The sequence below is a fragment of the Gobio gobio genome (genome assembly GCF_949357685.1).
Source record: "Gobio gobio genome assembly, chromosome: 23".
Lineage (NCBI taxonomy): Eukaryota > Metazoa > Chordata > Actinopteri > Cypriniformes > Gobionidae > Gobio > Gobio gobio.
Window position 1 is genome coordinate 1,446,910 of NC_137119.1, and position 14,700 is coordinate 1,461,609.

Genomic DNA, 14,700 nt, shown 5'->3' on the forward strand with positions numbered 1-14,700 from the left:
AAAAATATCTATATAGTTTTTATAACTGTGTATTTCTGTTTTAGTTAGTAGGCCATATCAGGTTAAGCTAAAGCTTCAAATAAGTGTTTTTTATTTCATTTCAGTCAACATTTTTTTTAATGGTTTTAGTGAACTATTATAACCCTGATTCTTTATTGAATATGTGTCAAATACTGGTCTTTCCTTCTGACTATGAATTAAATTGGAATTAAACTAATTACAGTTTATTGTGTAAGCAAAAACGAATAAATAATGCGTGACTTTTAATTATAAACCAGCTGGAAATACACAGAGACTCCACCCTCAGTAACATTCTCCTCTCATTTTTATTTGTTGACCAAAATGACAGTAGATTTTCGTCATAGTTTTTGTCATCCAACACTAGTTTTTATTAAGTTATCGTCAGTGAAAAAAGCTTGTTGACGAAAATTATGCTGAAAATTATTTGTCAACGAAATTAACACAGTAGCACTTTTAGCATAGCTTAGCATAGATCATTGAATCTGATTAGACCGTTAGCATCTCGCTCAAATGAGTTTCCTTATTTCTCCTGTTTAAAACTCGACTCTTCTGTAGTTCCATCGTGTACTAAGACCAAATAGAAAATCACAACTTCTCATTTTCCGTCGGTCTTAGTACACGATGGAACGACAGAAGAGTCGAGTTTTAAACAGGAGAAATATGGACACTCTTTGGTCATTTGAGCGAGATGCTAACGGTCTAATCAGATTCAATGATCTATGCTAAGCTATGCTAAAAGTGCAGACCCGGAGATCGGCTGAATGAAAACGCTCAAACTCAACTGTTCAACTCTTAGAGGACACGGAGAATGAGCCTGTTTTCGAAAAAACAAAACCCAAATGTACATTTGTTGGGTCAGAAATGACCGAACATCTCCAGAGGGTTAATCTGCTTAATTTTCATTAACAACAACAAAGTTCCTTGATGGTCCTAAAAACAGATAATTCCTTGTGTTTAATTTAATTGTAGGGTTTAAATGTTTCTTTCAACAGATTCACTCGTCTGGATTCTTAGAGTAAAATAAATCGAGGTTGACCAGTGATGTCTTGTCAAATAAATCTGGCTTTGTATATTACAAATATCGTTGGCTCTAAAAATGGCTTTTGTTCTTCTCTTGTAAGTCACTGTGAATAAACGTGTCATTGCTTCACATCTGACCCCTTGGCATGCTAATGAAGAGGCTAAAGGATTTGCTGTAGTGTACTCCCTCCAAATAACACGATAAACGTCCGCTATATTTCTCATTGGGGGTCAAGCCTTATGGCTCATCTGCACATATTTCAGTGATAATAATGCGTAAAAGTCTGAGGAGTAACTCACAGAGAGCCAGTGAACTCGCTCCTGAGGCTTTGTGATTTCCCAGCCCATCCTCAGAAACATTTCCCTTTCGCTCATGCTTCAATAGACTCACTCCATCCGAGTTCATCATCTATTTCAAATCTCCACCCTGAACGAGTTTCTCGAGGCATTGAACCCTTTAAGCAACAGATACAGAACGTAATGCGTACTCCCTGCTTCTGGGTTCTTGAGATCGATGTTGAGTTAGGGTTAGGGAGCACCTGTTCTCCTAAAAGTCAAGGGTCGCTTCCACCTCAGATCATTATGACCATCTCGTACGTGCTGGGGAAGAGAATACACACTTCTCAAAGAAAGAGAGCCGAAGCTCTCAGTGTCTTCTCATTCAAAGCTCTGTCCATTTCTTCTTCCGCTTGAAGTCCACATCCCATCAGGACGCGTTCTCTTTATTGCCCCTCCTATCAACCGGGGACGGGCAAGAAAGAGCCGAGCCAATAGAAAGAGGCGTTTGTGGAGCGTTTGCTCACTGCGAAGCCGGGTCGGTGTGGTTCTTCTTCTCTCCGCTGCTGAAGACCTGCTCATATGAGGGCGGAGGGTGGTTACAGTAGGACGGAGGTGGAGGGAAGGAGCCGATCACATGGGCTGGGGGGGTCTGACCGGGGTAGGCGGGGGCAAGGGTCGTCGTCATGGTGCCACAAGGCTCAACGTAGCCTTGAATACCCGGTTGCTGAGAGACTGTTGGAGAAACACGAGATTAATTCATGTCAGGGTTTACTAGCGCTATAAAATGTCAACATCTGTTACTGGAATGGTGGAAGACTGTATCTGATCTAGAGCTGCCATCACACTGATATAAGAGACATCAAAACTCAAAACAGGCCAATGTGCACACTGTTCAAAACCATAATACACAAATGTATCATTTGCTACATTTCTACAGCAATATCAATATATTCTTAATCTAGAAATGAAACACTATCAACACAATTAGATGTAGCTGAACACCAACACATGTCAAATGTAATTAGTGGACTTAACTTAGGAAAACACATCGGCTTAAAATGTTCAAGTTAGCTCATCATTTTTGTACTTTTGTAATAAAAGTAATTTCTAAGTACTTAACTTGCAAAATTGAGTTACCAATACTTGTGTTTTCTAAGTACTTAACTTGCAAAATTGAGTTACAAATACTCATGTTTTCTAAGTACTTAACTTGCAAAATTGAGTTACCATTACTAAGGTTTTCTAAGTACTTAACTTGCCAAATTGAGTTACCAATACTCATGTTTTCTAAGTACTTAACTTGCAAAATTGAGTTACCAATACTCATGTTTTCTAAGTACTTAACTTGCCAAATTGAGTTACCAATACTCATGTTTTCTAAGTACTTAGTTTGCAAAATTGAGTTACCAATACTCATGTTTTCTAAGTACTTAACTTGCCAAATTGAGTTACCAATACTCATGTTTTCTAAGTACTTAGTTTGCAAAATTGAGTTACCAATACTCATGTTTTCTAAGTACTTAACTTGCAAAATTGAGTTACCAATACTCATGTTTTCTAAGTACTTAACTTGCAAAATTGAGTTACCAATGCTCGTGTTTTCTAAGTACTTAACTTTCCAAATTGAGTTACCAATACTCATGTTTTCTAAGTACTTAACTTGCAAAATTGAGTTACCAATGCTCGTGTTTTCTAAGTACTTAACTTTCCAAATTGAGTTACCAATACTCATGTTTTCTAAGTACTTAACTTGCAAAATTAAGTTACAAATACTAAGGTTTTCTAAGTACTTAACTTGCAAAATTGAATTACCAATACTCATGTTTTCTAAGTACTTAACTTGCAAAATTGAGTTACCAATACTTGTGTTTTCTAAGTACTTAACTTGCAAAATTGAGTTACCAATATTAGGGTTTTCTTAGTACTTAACTTGCAAAATTGAGTTACCAATACTTGTGTTTTCTAAGTACTTAACTTGCAAAATTGAGTTACCAATATTAGGGTTTTCTTAGTACTTAACTTGCAAAATTGAGTTACCAATACTTGTGTTTTCTAAGTACTTAACTTGTGAAATTGAGTTACCAATACTAAGGTTTCCTAAGTACTTAACTTGTGCAATTGAGTTACCAATACTCATGTTTTCTAAGTACTTAACTTGCGAAATTGAGTCACCAAAACTAAGGTTTTCTAAGTACTTATCTTGTGAAATTGAGTTACCAATACTCGTGTTTTCATAGTAACCTCTTGTTACCTTTGTAATAAAACTAGTTGAAAAAATGATGAGCTAATTTACCTGAACATTTTAAGCCAACAGGTTTCCTCAGTTTTTCTAAGTTAAGTCGATTAATTACATTTTACAATGCAAGTGTTTCAGTTCCATCATCTACACAAAAGGAGAAACCTAGGAATAATTTTGTACTGTAATGTAACGCTGTAAAAATGATATGATCAATAAGTTGAGACATGTTTTGACATCACTTTAACAATTTTCAACTTTTTTATGTAATACAAGATTCAACTTATGTTTTTAAGTCAGTTTAATGTGATTTAAGCTGAAATTACTTGAAAATCCAGGTCGATTGTGCTTTAAGGAGCAAATGTTTTATAGTGTATGGATGTGAAATGAGCTTCTGTGCCGAGCTGACAGTCGGTTATGAGAACTGTGTGAAGAGTTGAGAAACTGACTTAAGTATTGAGAAATGTGTCCTGGCCATTTATATTTACCTGACCTGTAAAGTGAATATTGTTGACAGCGGCGTCTGATATTAAAGAGCTGAAGGGAACGCAGAGGAGGGCAAACGTCAGAACTCAGTCCTGTCTAGAGTTAAAGAGCTGATGTATAATTATGCTGTTTTATGTAATACCTATTTTTAGAGCTATATAACATGTTTACAATTATAAGATATCACTCATATTTACTGCAGGAAACGAGACGTCTAACAAAGACTCGGGCTCTTATTGATGCGAGGTAGGCTTTGTTGCTTAAAAGGGAGCTCAAGTGACCCATTTCATTCAGTTTCTCTACTTCACTGCGTCCTGGAAGATAAACGAGAGAATGCTTCTCATGTTCATTCGTCCTTGGAAATAAAACCCAAAGAGTTGCATCTTTCCTTATTCAGATTATCAATTGAATTTTCCACTCGAGTAATGAATATAACGACTCAGAACAGATACAAACTTATAAAAGTCCTATTTTCATGATGCGGTTCAGCGGTTTAGCATGAAACTATGAACACTGTTTTACTCTCAGTCTAGAATCAAGTGTGTTTATGAAAACTGATGTCAGATGTATTATGTGCATTCTGGTCAACTCCAGAGTTAAAATGAATGTGAAACATTATAATATAAGTCTAATAAGTGCAACACTGCATATAAATGTTTAAATGTGCAACTACTGCATATTTTGTGCACAATATTAAAGTATTCATGCAGGGATTCAAGAGACTAAAAGACTTCTTTAGCTCCATTTACACTGAACTGACAACAAAACATCAAAATCCATCCAAATCATGCATCTCAACACAGAGGAATTGAATGATTTGTCTGTTTTCAGCTTGTAAAGCTTGACATTAACCGCTGATCTTCCCCTGTACGAGTGATCATTGGAGTGATGTCACTCCTCTTCCATTGATTGGCTGGAGGAGGAGCTGTCAATTTAGAACTAGTGGACCAATGGTGAAGCTTAAGCTCGCCCTAATTTACATGAAACTCCAAATGCAAGATTTGGAAAAACGCACAGAACGTGGAAAGAAGAGCAAAGAGACAAACAAATCTGAAACATACAATTACGAGTTTATACTTTTCAATTTCAATATAAACTCAAAATTGTTAGTTAAACTCAAAATTGTTAGTTATAAACTCAAAATTGTTAGTTAAACTCAAAACTGTTAGTTATAAACTCAAAATTGTGAGATATAAACTCAAAATTGTTAGATATAAACTCAGAATTGTTAGTTAAACTCAAAATTGTTAATTATAAACTCAAAATTGTGATATATAAACTCAAAATTGTGATATATAAACTCAAAATTGTTAGTTATAAACTCAAAATTGTTAGTATAAACTCAAAATTGTTAGTATAAACTCAAAATTGTTAGTTATAAACTCAAAATTGTTAGTTATAAACTCAAAATTGTTAGTATAAACTCAAAATTGTCAAAAAAAGTCAGATTTGCAAGAAAAAAAATCTGAATTGTGAGGAAAACCCACAATTATGAGTTTATATGTTTTAAGTGTGGGAAATAAAGTCAGAATTGTAAGATATAAGATGATTGTTATTCGGCGTCAGAGACGATCTTCCGCTCCAGCACATCACGCAGAGCACAGGAAGAGGAAATCACTCTACAGATCATCCATATTCTTGCTTTGCTGCCAGATAAAGCCTGTGCTCGAGGCGAACATGAGCAGGCCGAACACCAGCGGGCCGATCGCTTCCTCGTGTGTGGCGTATGTTGGCAGCGGATCGGCTCATCTGCAGTTTCTGCAGCTTTGGCACAGAGACGGGGAAATAAATCAAGTGTGTGTGAAGTGCCAGCCGACGGGTAATAACAGAGGGAGGATTCAGAGCTTCCAAACCGTGTCTGGCTCAGAAAAAAGGCCAAATTGTGAGATGAGGGACATATTTTGTAGCAGCAACATCATAATCATAATCAATAAGGAAGAGATTTGTCCTGTCATAGCTCCCGAATACAACATCACTCCGGCTCTGGACCAAACCCAGCGAGGGAGCGTCCGGACACACACACACACACACACACACACACACAGCACTAGAGCCGGAGCTTCTGGGGGCCGATGCTGATATAAGGGAGTAAATATTAGGCAGCAAGTGAACATGTTGTCCTCAGAGTTGATGTGTTAGAAGCAGGAAAAATGGGCAAGTGTAAGGATTTGAGTGAGTTTGACAAGGGCCAGATTGTGACGACTAGAGGACTGGGTCAGAACATCTCCAAAACAGTGGAGAACCGGCCACAGGGTCATGGAGGACCAGTGGAGAACCGGCCACAGGGTCATGGAGGACCAGTGGAGAACCGGCCACAGGGTCATGGAGGACCAGTGGAGAACCGGCCACAGGGTCATGAAGGACCAGTGGAGAACCGGCCACAGGGTCATGGAAGGACCAGTGGAGAACCGGCCACAGGGTCATGAAGGACCAGTGGAGAACCGGCCACAGGGTCATGGAGGACCAGTGGAGAACCGGCCACAGGGTCATGAAGGACCAGTGGAGAACCGGCCACAGGGTCATGGAAGGACCAGTGGAGAACCGGCCACAGGGTCATGGAGGACCAGTGGAGAACCGGCCACAGGGTCATGGAGGACCAGTGGAGAACCGGCCACAGGGTCATGGAGAACCAGTGGAGAACCGGCCACAGGGTCATGGAGGACCAGTGGAGAACCGGCCACAGGGTCATGAAGGACCAGTGGAGAACCGGCCACAGGGTCATGGAGGACCAGTGGAGAACCGGCCACAGGGTCATGGAGGACCAGTGGAGAACTGGCCACAGGGTCATGGAGGACCAGTGGAGAACCGGCCACAGGGTCATGGAGGACCAGTGGAGAACCGGCCACAGGGTCATAGAGGACCAGTGGAGAACCGGCCACAGGGTCATGGAGGACCAGTGGAGAACTGGCCACAGGGTCATGAAGAACCAGTGGAGAACCGGCCACAGGGTCATGAAGGACCAGTGGAGAACCGGCCACAGGGTCATGAAGGACCAGTGGAGAATCGGCCACAGGGTCATGGAGGACCAGTGGAGAACCGGCCACAGGGTCATGGAGGACCAGTGGAGAACTGGCCACAGGGTCATGAAGAACCAGTGGAGAACCGGCCACAGGGTCATGAAGGACCAGTGGAGAACCGGCCACAGGGTCATGAAGGACCAGTGGAGAACCGGCCACAGGGTCATGAAGGACCAGTGGAGAACCGGCCACAGGGTCATGGAGGACCAGTGGAGAACCGGCCACAGGGTCATGGAGGACCAGTGGAGAACTGGCCACAGGGTCATGAAGAACCAGTGGAGAACCGGCCACAGGGTCATGAAGAACCAGTGGAGAACCGGCCACAGGGTCATGAAGGACCAGTGGAGAACCGGCCACAGGGTCATGAAGGACCAGTGGAGAACCGGCCACAGGGTCATGGAGGACCAGTGGAGAACCGGCCACAGGGTCATGAAGGACCAGTGGAGAACCGGCCACAGGGTCATGGAGGACCAGTGGAGAACCGGCCACAGGGTCATGGAGGACCAGTGGAGAACTGGCCACAGGGTCATGGAGGACCAGTGGAGAACCGGCCACAGGGTCATGGAGGACCAGTGGAGAACCGGCCACAGGGTCATAGAGGACCAGTGGAGAACCGGCCACAGGGTCATGGAGGACCAGTGGAGAACTGGCCACAGGGTCATGAAGAACCAGTGGAGAACCGGCCACAGGGTCATGAAGGACCAGTGGAGAACCGGCCACAGGGTCATGAAGGACCAGTGGAGAACAACTTGGACTTGGAGAAAAGTGCCCCAATCCCCCTGAATTCACCCAATTGAGACTACAGGCTAGCTAAAGCTGGCACATTGAGCTTATTCACCGTATTTTAAAACAATAGTGTCTGGTGTGAGCGCACAGTTAGAGAGCTGTATTTGGCCTGATCCTTGTCTTTATTCCCATCGTAGTAAAATTGAAAATGTCCTGGAAAAAAGTGGGAACCCTGCACACTAAAGTTGTGTAACATTTTAAAATGCCCCTGTCGTGCAGGTTCTCAGAGAGCGGTGTTGCCCCAGATCTCAATGCTCGGTTGCATAAAGCACCTTAAGTGTAATTTCCCCTTAAGTTCGCCCTTATGTTTCCCTTAAACCTAAGGGTGTTGCAGAAAAGTACTTAAGGGTTTCTTTAAGTGAAACGTCATAAACACTTAGAATTCCCCTTAAATGCTGTTTTTTCACTTAAGTAATCCCTTAAAAAGCGTTAAGTGTTGCATAAAACCCCTTAACGGTCATTTCCCTAAGTATAACTCAAGGTTTGGAAATCGTAACCTTAAGAGTAACGCCGACAAAAATAAGATGACATGGCTGAACCAGCTGAAGATCATTATGTGCCAAGAAGAGTTTTTAGGGATAGGGAAAACCCTTTGAACCATCTTAGCGATGAAAGAATACACCGATTTGACCATCACACATCGCAACCACTGACACTGAACAGTCTTGCAGTATATTTCTGAATGAGATGAAGAAACACTCACATAGTTATATAACAAGTCATTAATGTCTTTATATGTTTCATATAATAGAACCGAAACTATAGATTGTGAATTTAAATATTTCTCGTTTACCAGCGGCAGAAGTCAGGAGGACTAGCCGAGGTGAGGCTGTTCCAGGCGGGATCTCACAACATCTTTAAATAGGCGCTATCTTTACAAATAAACCACCGATTTCAGCTTTAAACTACTACATTCACGACTGAACTACTTTTCGTGACACAATAACAGTAGTATTTTTTAATTTCGCGGCCGCACAACCACTATAAAACGCAAAAAGACACGCGTCAATTTCTGTTCAAACGCATGTCCATCTCGCTTTGGACGCGCGAATGCATTCAAAGTTCAAGCGTCAAATTAGACGTGAATTTGACGCTCTATTCACGTTTGGTGTGAACGCAGCATTAGTGTTAGTGTTTTGCGTATCTATGGCAACAAGACTTTTATAACGTGAATCCAGGATCGCTGTCGTGAAACACTTCAATGTTCCCCTTACCTAAGAGAACCGTTTAAGAGATGAAATGCAACACCCTTAAGTTATTCTCTTAGGTAAAGGGAAATCGCCACTTAAGTTCATACTTGAGGGACAAACTTAAAGTGCTTTATGCCACCGGGCACTGTCCCTCGGCTGGCACGTGTTGATTCCACATGTGTTTCGGATCCGGGCCGGATCAATGCTTTACACTTCTGGCTCATTTCTGGAGCGTCCAGTTCTCGGGTCGTGTGCTGACCCTCACCTGGCGTGCTGACCGGCTGTCTGGTGAAGGACACGTTGAAGGCGGGATCCTCGCTGAGCGGAGACGGATACATCCTCCGGCGAATGAAGAAGCCAGCGCCACAGCAGAAGAGCACGCCCATCATCAGCAGCAGCCTATGAGAGCGAGAGGAGCATACAGCCGTCCAATCACAGGACGCTAGTTTGAATAATCTGAACAAGCTTTTGAGCGATGTTAAAGAGGCGGGTCTTACCAGAAGTACCAGAGCCTCTGGATGGACAGAGCTCGGACACAGCAGCGCGTCCCACAGCAGTCCTCATACGAGCGGCATCTGAGAGAGAGAGAGAGAGAGAGAGAGAGAGAGAGAGAGAGAGAGAGAGAGAGAGAGAGAGGCTATCAGATCATCTCCATCACAGCTGAAGCCAGAGACGATGGGATCTCACGGAGAACATCAACAATGATGGATGAAGCAGCGGGGAAAAGGTGACAAAAACACGACATACACTAATACACACACAGCTGAGCGAATGTTATTAGTGACAGGGGCGATAATTACCAATAAATCATTATCTATATACAACAGTTGTTTCTGGATCTGGAATCTGATTGGCTGAAGGGCGTGTGATATCCCCCAGTATGCTGTAATCAATAAAGTAAACCTAACTCAGAGAACTCTAAATGAGATTCAAGTCAAAACAATCACACACCGCCAACCCCTGATCACATTTTCTCTTGGCTCCTCTGGCTTTTATAACTCCAACACTGATCACCATAATGGTGATTTGAAACCAGTGACTCGATTTCCTTCAGTGGTCCTGCTTGTTATCATCAGGTGTTCATCACGAATGCTAAATCACCACTCACTCAATTAATCACTTAATTAACTTTAACTCTGCTTTAAAGTTCATTTAACACTCTTGAGTGTGGAGTCTGATGAGTTCAAATAACACTGGAGTTTTTGCTGTGTAGAGTTTTGAGTATAGACATGACATGCTGTGAGGAAAAGAGCTCAATAATACGCTTCCATTCATAAAATGCCATTCAAATTATCCATATATTAAACAAGATCTGGAATCTGATTGGCTGAGAGGCGTGTGATATCCCCCAGTATCAGCTCTGGAACGTTTCACGGCTTGATGCAACCCCTAAACAAAGAGCACCAGAGGGTTAAACACACACACACACACACACACACACACAACTATGAACCACTGAACCACATTTTTTATTGTTTAAAATCACAGCCTCTTCAGAATGATATGAAACTTGGTGACTTTTATGGCATTAGGACTGTGAACACAAACAAAATATTAGTACATTAAATTATTTTAACCTGAAATACTGTTTTTTTTTTCAATGGCAAAAATAGACAATAATTATTGCATAAATATTAATAAGTACCATCAAATCATCTCAAAATACAAAAGACAATAGAAAAAAATATTATTGAAGAAAAATAAATTGCATTGGTTTTACTGGGGTGGAGGGGTTTAATTTTTAGGTGTCCGGTCACTTCTGACCGGGAAGACGACCAATGCAACCCCTAAACCAAGAGCACCAGAGGGGTAAAGTGTGCCAATATGACATCATTTCCCTTCCTTTTTTTGCGTCCAGGTCAATAGAGTGAATTGTATTTCCTCCTGAAGGCTGATTCTGCCTCTGCTCCACTAATGTCCCACATCTAATCCCACAGACGGGACAAGCACCTCAAACGCAAGCAGAAGCACCCTCAGTTCATACTGTAATAATACTGGCAAAGCAGATTTGCAAATGTGTGTCTGAGCTCTGGAGAGCGTCAGATGCATCTACTTACAGTGAGTTTCTGCAGCCAATCACAGACTTTAGGCTATTCAGTGCTGAGTTCATGCAGTCCTTAAGTCAAGACACGATGTAAGTAAGAGATTTATTGTTGACAACTTATTTTTTTATAATGGAGCTTTGTGAGATTGCGATGAACTGATAAAGCAACAATCAACGATCTTGGTTCACTTTCGAGGCTATACAGTCTAGGCCTATATAATATTCATTGAAAAAAACTATTGTTGCTAAGAGAACCGCAAAGTTTGGGAAGTGACATCTAGATATAAACGCCAGTCTGCACCAGACAGAAACATCCTCCAGAGACCCAGAATACACATTATTTAGCTCATTTCTCTAACAACATACACAGTTTTAAGTCAGGATATTCTTATGAAATATAAGGCATTCTTATGAAAATATTATTACACGTCTTTTTACATTACATATTGTCCCAAAACACATTCATATGCAAATTAGATACAGCGTATAGATACATTGCCTAGAATGGGAATTGCATTCATGGCCATGTTTACACACATATTGCATAAAGTAAAATGGTATATCAAATTATTCTGTATCTTTCATAACATTGAGAATCATATTTATAAAAATATACACAGGACACAGATGTGGCCGTGTGAGATAGCAGAGAGTAGCTAGCGCTCTGTAGAGAACTTTGTCCCTTTAGGGCCACTGTAGGAACATGGCGGCACAAAATGGCGGCTTCACTGTAAAGGACCCGCGGTGTGTGTAGATAGAAACGCTCATTCTCAGTTAATAAACACATAACGGTCTTTATACACCACTGAAAACACAGTTATGTGTATTATATTGCATTTCTGTCACTAGATCCTCACAAATACTACACACTGCACCTTTAAACCATTGTAATATTCCTTTAACTAATTTTAGCTAATCATGTCTTCAACCTTACATCATGTGACCTGAGATCGGGGAATTCAGACGGATGCAGTTTTCCTGAAAGCACCAGGCCTTTTTCAAGCTGTGCCATGTTTGGAAATGGCCAGAGGAGATAAATGAGCTCCATTAGAGAGACTGGGATGTATTAGCATACCTAATGGGCCATTTCTGAGGGTAGAGCGTATGATTATCACCATCAGACGAGCAAACACAGCCACGGACACTCACAGGGACTCAAACAGTATCACTCAGAACTCGATTAAAAACTCAAATCAATCAGAAGCCTGTTGTTACGGTCATAGATATACACTCACATAAAGGATTATTAGGAACACTGGTTCAATTTCTCATTAATGCAATTATCTAATCAACCAATCACATGGCAGTTGCTTCAATGCATTTAGGGGTGTGGTCCTGGTCAAGACAATCTCCTGAACTGAGCTCACCAAAATTGGACAGTTGAAGACTGGAAAAATGTTGCCTGGTCTGATGAGTCTGGATTTCTGTTGAGACATTCAGATGGTAGAGTCAGAATTTGGCGTAAACAGAATGAGAACATGGATCCATCATGCCTTGTTACCACTGTGCAGGCTGGTGGTGGTGGTGTAATGGTGTGGGGGATGTTTTCTTGGCACACTTTAGGCCCCTTAGTGCCAATTGGGCATGGTTTAAATGCCACGGCCTACCTGAGCATTGTTTCTGCCCATGTCCATCCCTTTATGAGCACCATGTCCCCATCCTCTGATGGCTACTTCCAGCAGGATAATGCACCGTCACAAAGCTCCAATCATTTCAAACTGCTTTCTTGAACATGACAATGAGTTCACTGGACTAAAATGGCCCCACAGTCTCCAGATCTCAACCCAATAGAGCATCTTTGGGATGTGGTGGAACGGGAGCTTCGTGCCCTGGATGTGCATCCCACAAATCTCCATCAACTGCAAGATGCTCTCCTATCAATATGGGCCAACATTTCTAAAGAATGCTTTCAGCAGCTTGTTGAGTCAATGCCACGTAGAATTAAGGCAGTTCTGAAGGCCAAAGGGGTCAAACACAGTATTAGTGTGTGTTCCTAATAATCCTTTAGGTGAGTGTACATAATCAAGGCCAGATGTGTTACGGCGGAGTCTCTAACGTCATCACCGGCAGCCATCTTGTCTCTGGCGGCCATCTTGTCACAGGCCAGCTTTCTGGCGGCCATCTTGTCACAGGCCAGCTTTCTGGCGGGCTCCTGATGTAAGGCCAGTGATCTGAACACAAATACTCTTATCTCGCTGAAATCTGGACGGATTTACAAATGGTTCGGTTTCTTACAAACGTTATTAACGTTGCTATGATTATGGATGCTTGAACAAATTTTGAATAATTATACATAAGTATGCAGTGTCATAACTACATCTCTGACGTTTATAACAAACCAATTCGTTTGAAAATCGGTAGAAAATTGAGCAAGTTATGGTTATTTAAAAAGTACACACACCATTAAAACACAATGAGTGAGCGAGCTGACTGACAAGATGGCCGCCAGGTGTGGACGTCGACCTCCATTGGCCAGCAGCGAACGAGACATCTAGCCTTTATTATGGATATCTATGGTTACGGTTATGGACTCTTATTTTGATATTCTGTTTTCTTTAGTTTCTGTTTCCCTGCTCTGTTTAGTCTCAATTCCCACAACACACACAATAACAGAGACTATTCAATCACTCCAGTGTTTAGCAGAAGTCCTGTCTTCTCTCAGTAATATTGCAGAAATAGGCGGATCTTTTGTGACGTCATTGTTTATGTTTGTCGCGTTGCATCATGGGAGTCGTGTGGCAAGAAACACCGCTAGAGACCTGTAATTTGCTTGTTTTGCACGTTTGGAGGAGGATTTAGAGAAGAGGATGGTTCACTCTTGCTGTGTGGTCGATTGTACGGCTCGTTGGGGGACTGATAAAAAGTTTTTTCGAATTCCCTCCGAAAAGGATAGCGAAAAACGAAAGAAATAGTTGCGTGCAATTAGGCGATTGAACCTGGACGCTCCGAAGAAAGCCTGGATTCCTGCAGCTTCTGATCGAGTTTGTGAGGCACATTTTGTTCAGTCTTAGTGACTATGCATTTATAGAAGATTGAATAAAAAATAAATAAAACTGAGTCAAATCAACCGAGTCATATGTTTTCGCGTTCTGATTCAGGTGTCTAGTTAGTGTGTACTAATTAGTACAGACGCCATTGAAAGTCTCACACTGAACACAATTGAATTGGTACAACAGTCACTACATTTTCAATAAATAAGTAAATAAGAACACTGATCAATGAAGACTTAACCGGCTTTGCAGTCGCAGTAAGCAGTGATTATTTCGCCGTTCTCTTTGGCGATCACCCACGGGAGATGCGAATCACGCTGTGACTCTGCTTGGCCAGGTCTAACCTCTGCTTTTAGCACGATCACTGCTTTCTGTTTGGCAGAAAAGATCGGCCCAACTTTGCGAGAAACAAAATCATAGGCCTCCAGACTTTTGAAAGCCTTTAATCTTTTATGAGTGAAGGGTCCAGGGGTTTCTATTAAATAAGAATAAATGTCTCCCCAGCAGATTGGTGGCCAAGACACGGGCGAGTCGGACCAACGTTTTTTGTCATCCCAGATGTCATATGGGCTTTGAATAACTTCAATTTTGTCACCAATACAAATTTTGAGCTTCTCTCCAAACCTCCTCC

At 41.7% G+C, this 14,700-nt stretch overlaps 1 protein-coding gene across 1 annotated transcript in view; it reads right to left on the reverse strand.

Moving 5' to 3' along the window:
• vopp1b (VOPP1 WW domain binding protein b) overlaps positions 1-14,700 on the reverse strand; it is a 49,943-nt gene continuing 35,243 nt past the window's right edge. Inside the window, exons 3-5 of the mRNA XM_079805962.1 lie at positions 9,533-9,610; positions 9,301-9,434; positions 1-2,052 (exon numbers count right to left, since the gene is read on the reverse strand). Coding sequence (XP_079662088.1) covers positions 1,841-2,052; positions 9,301-9,434; positions 9,533-9,610 — 424 coding nt within the window. The 3' untranslated portion in view covers positions 1-1,840. The remainder of the gene's footprint in view (positions 2,053-9,300; positions 9,435-9,532; positions 9,611-14,700) is intronic.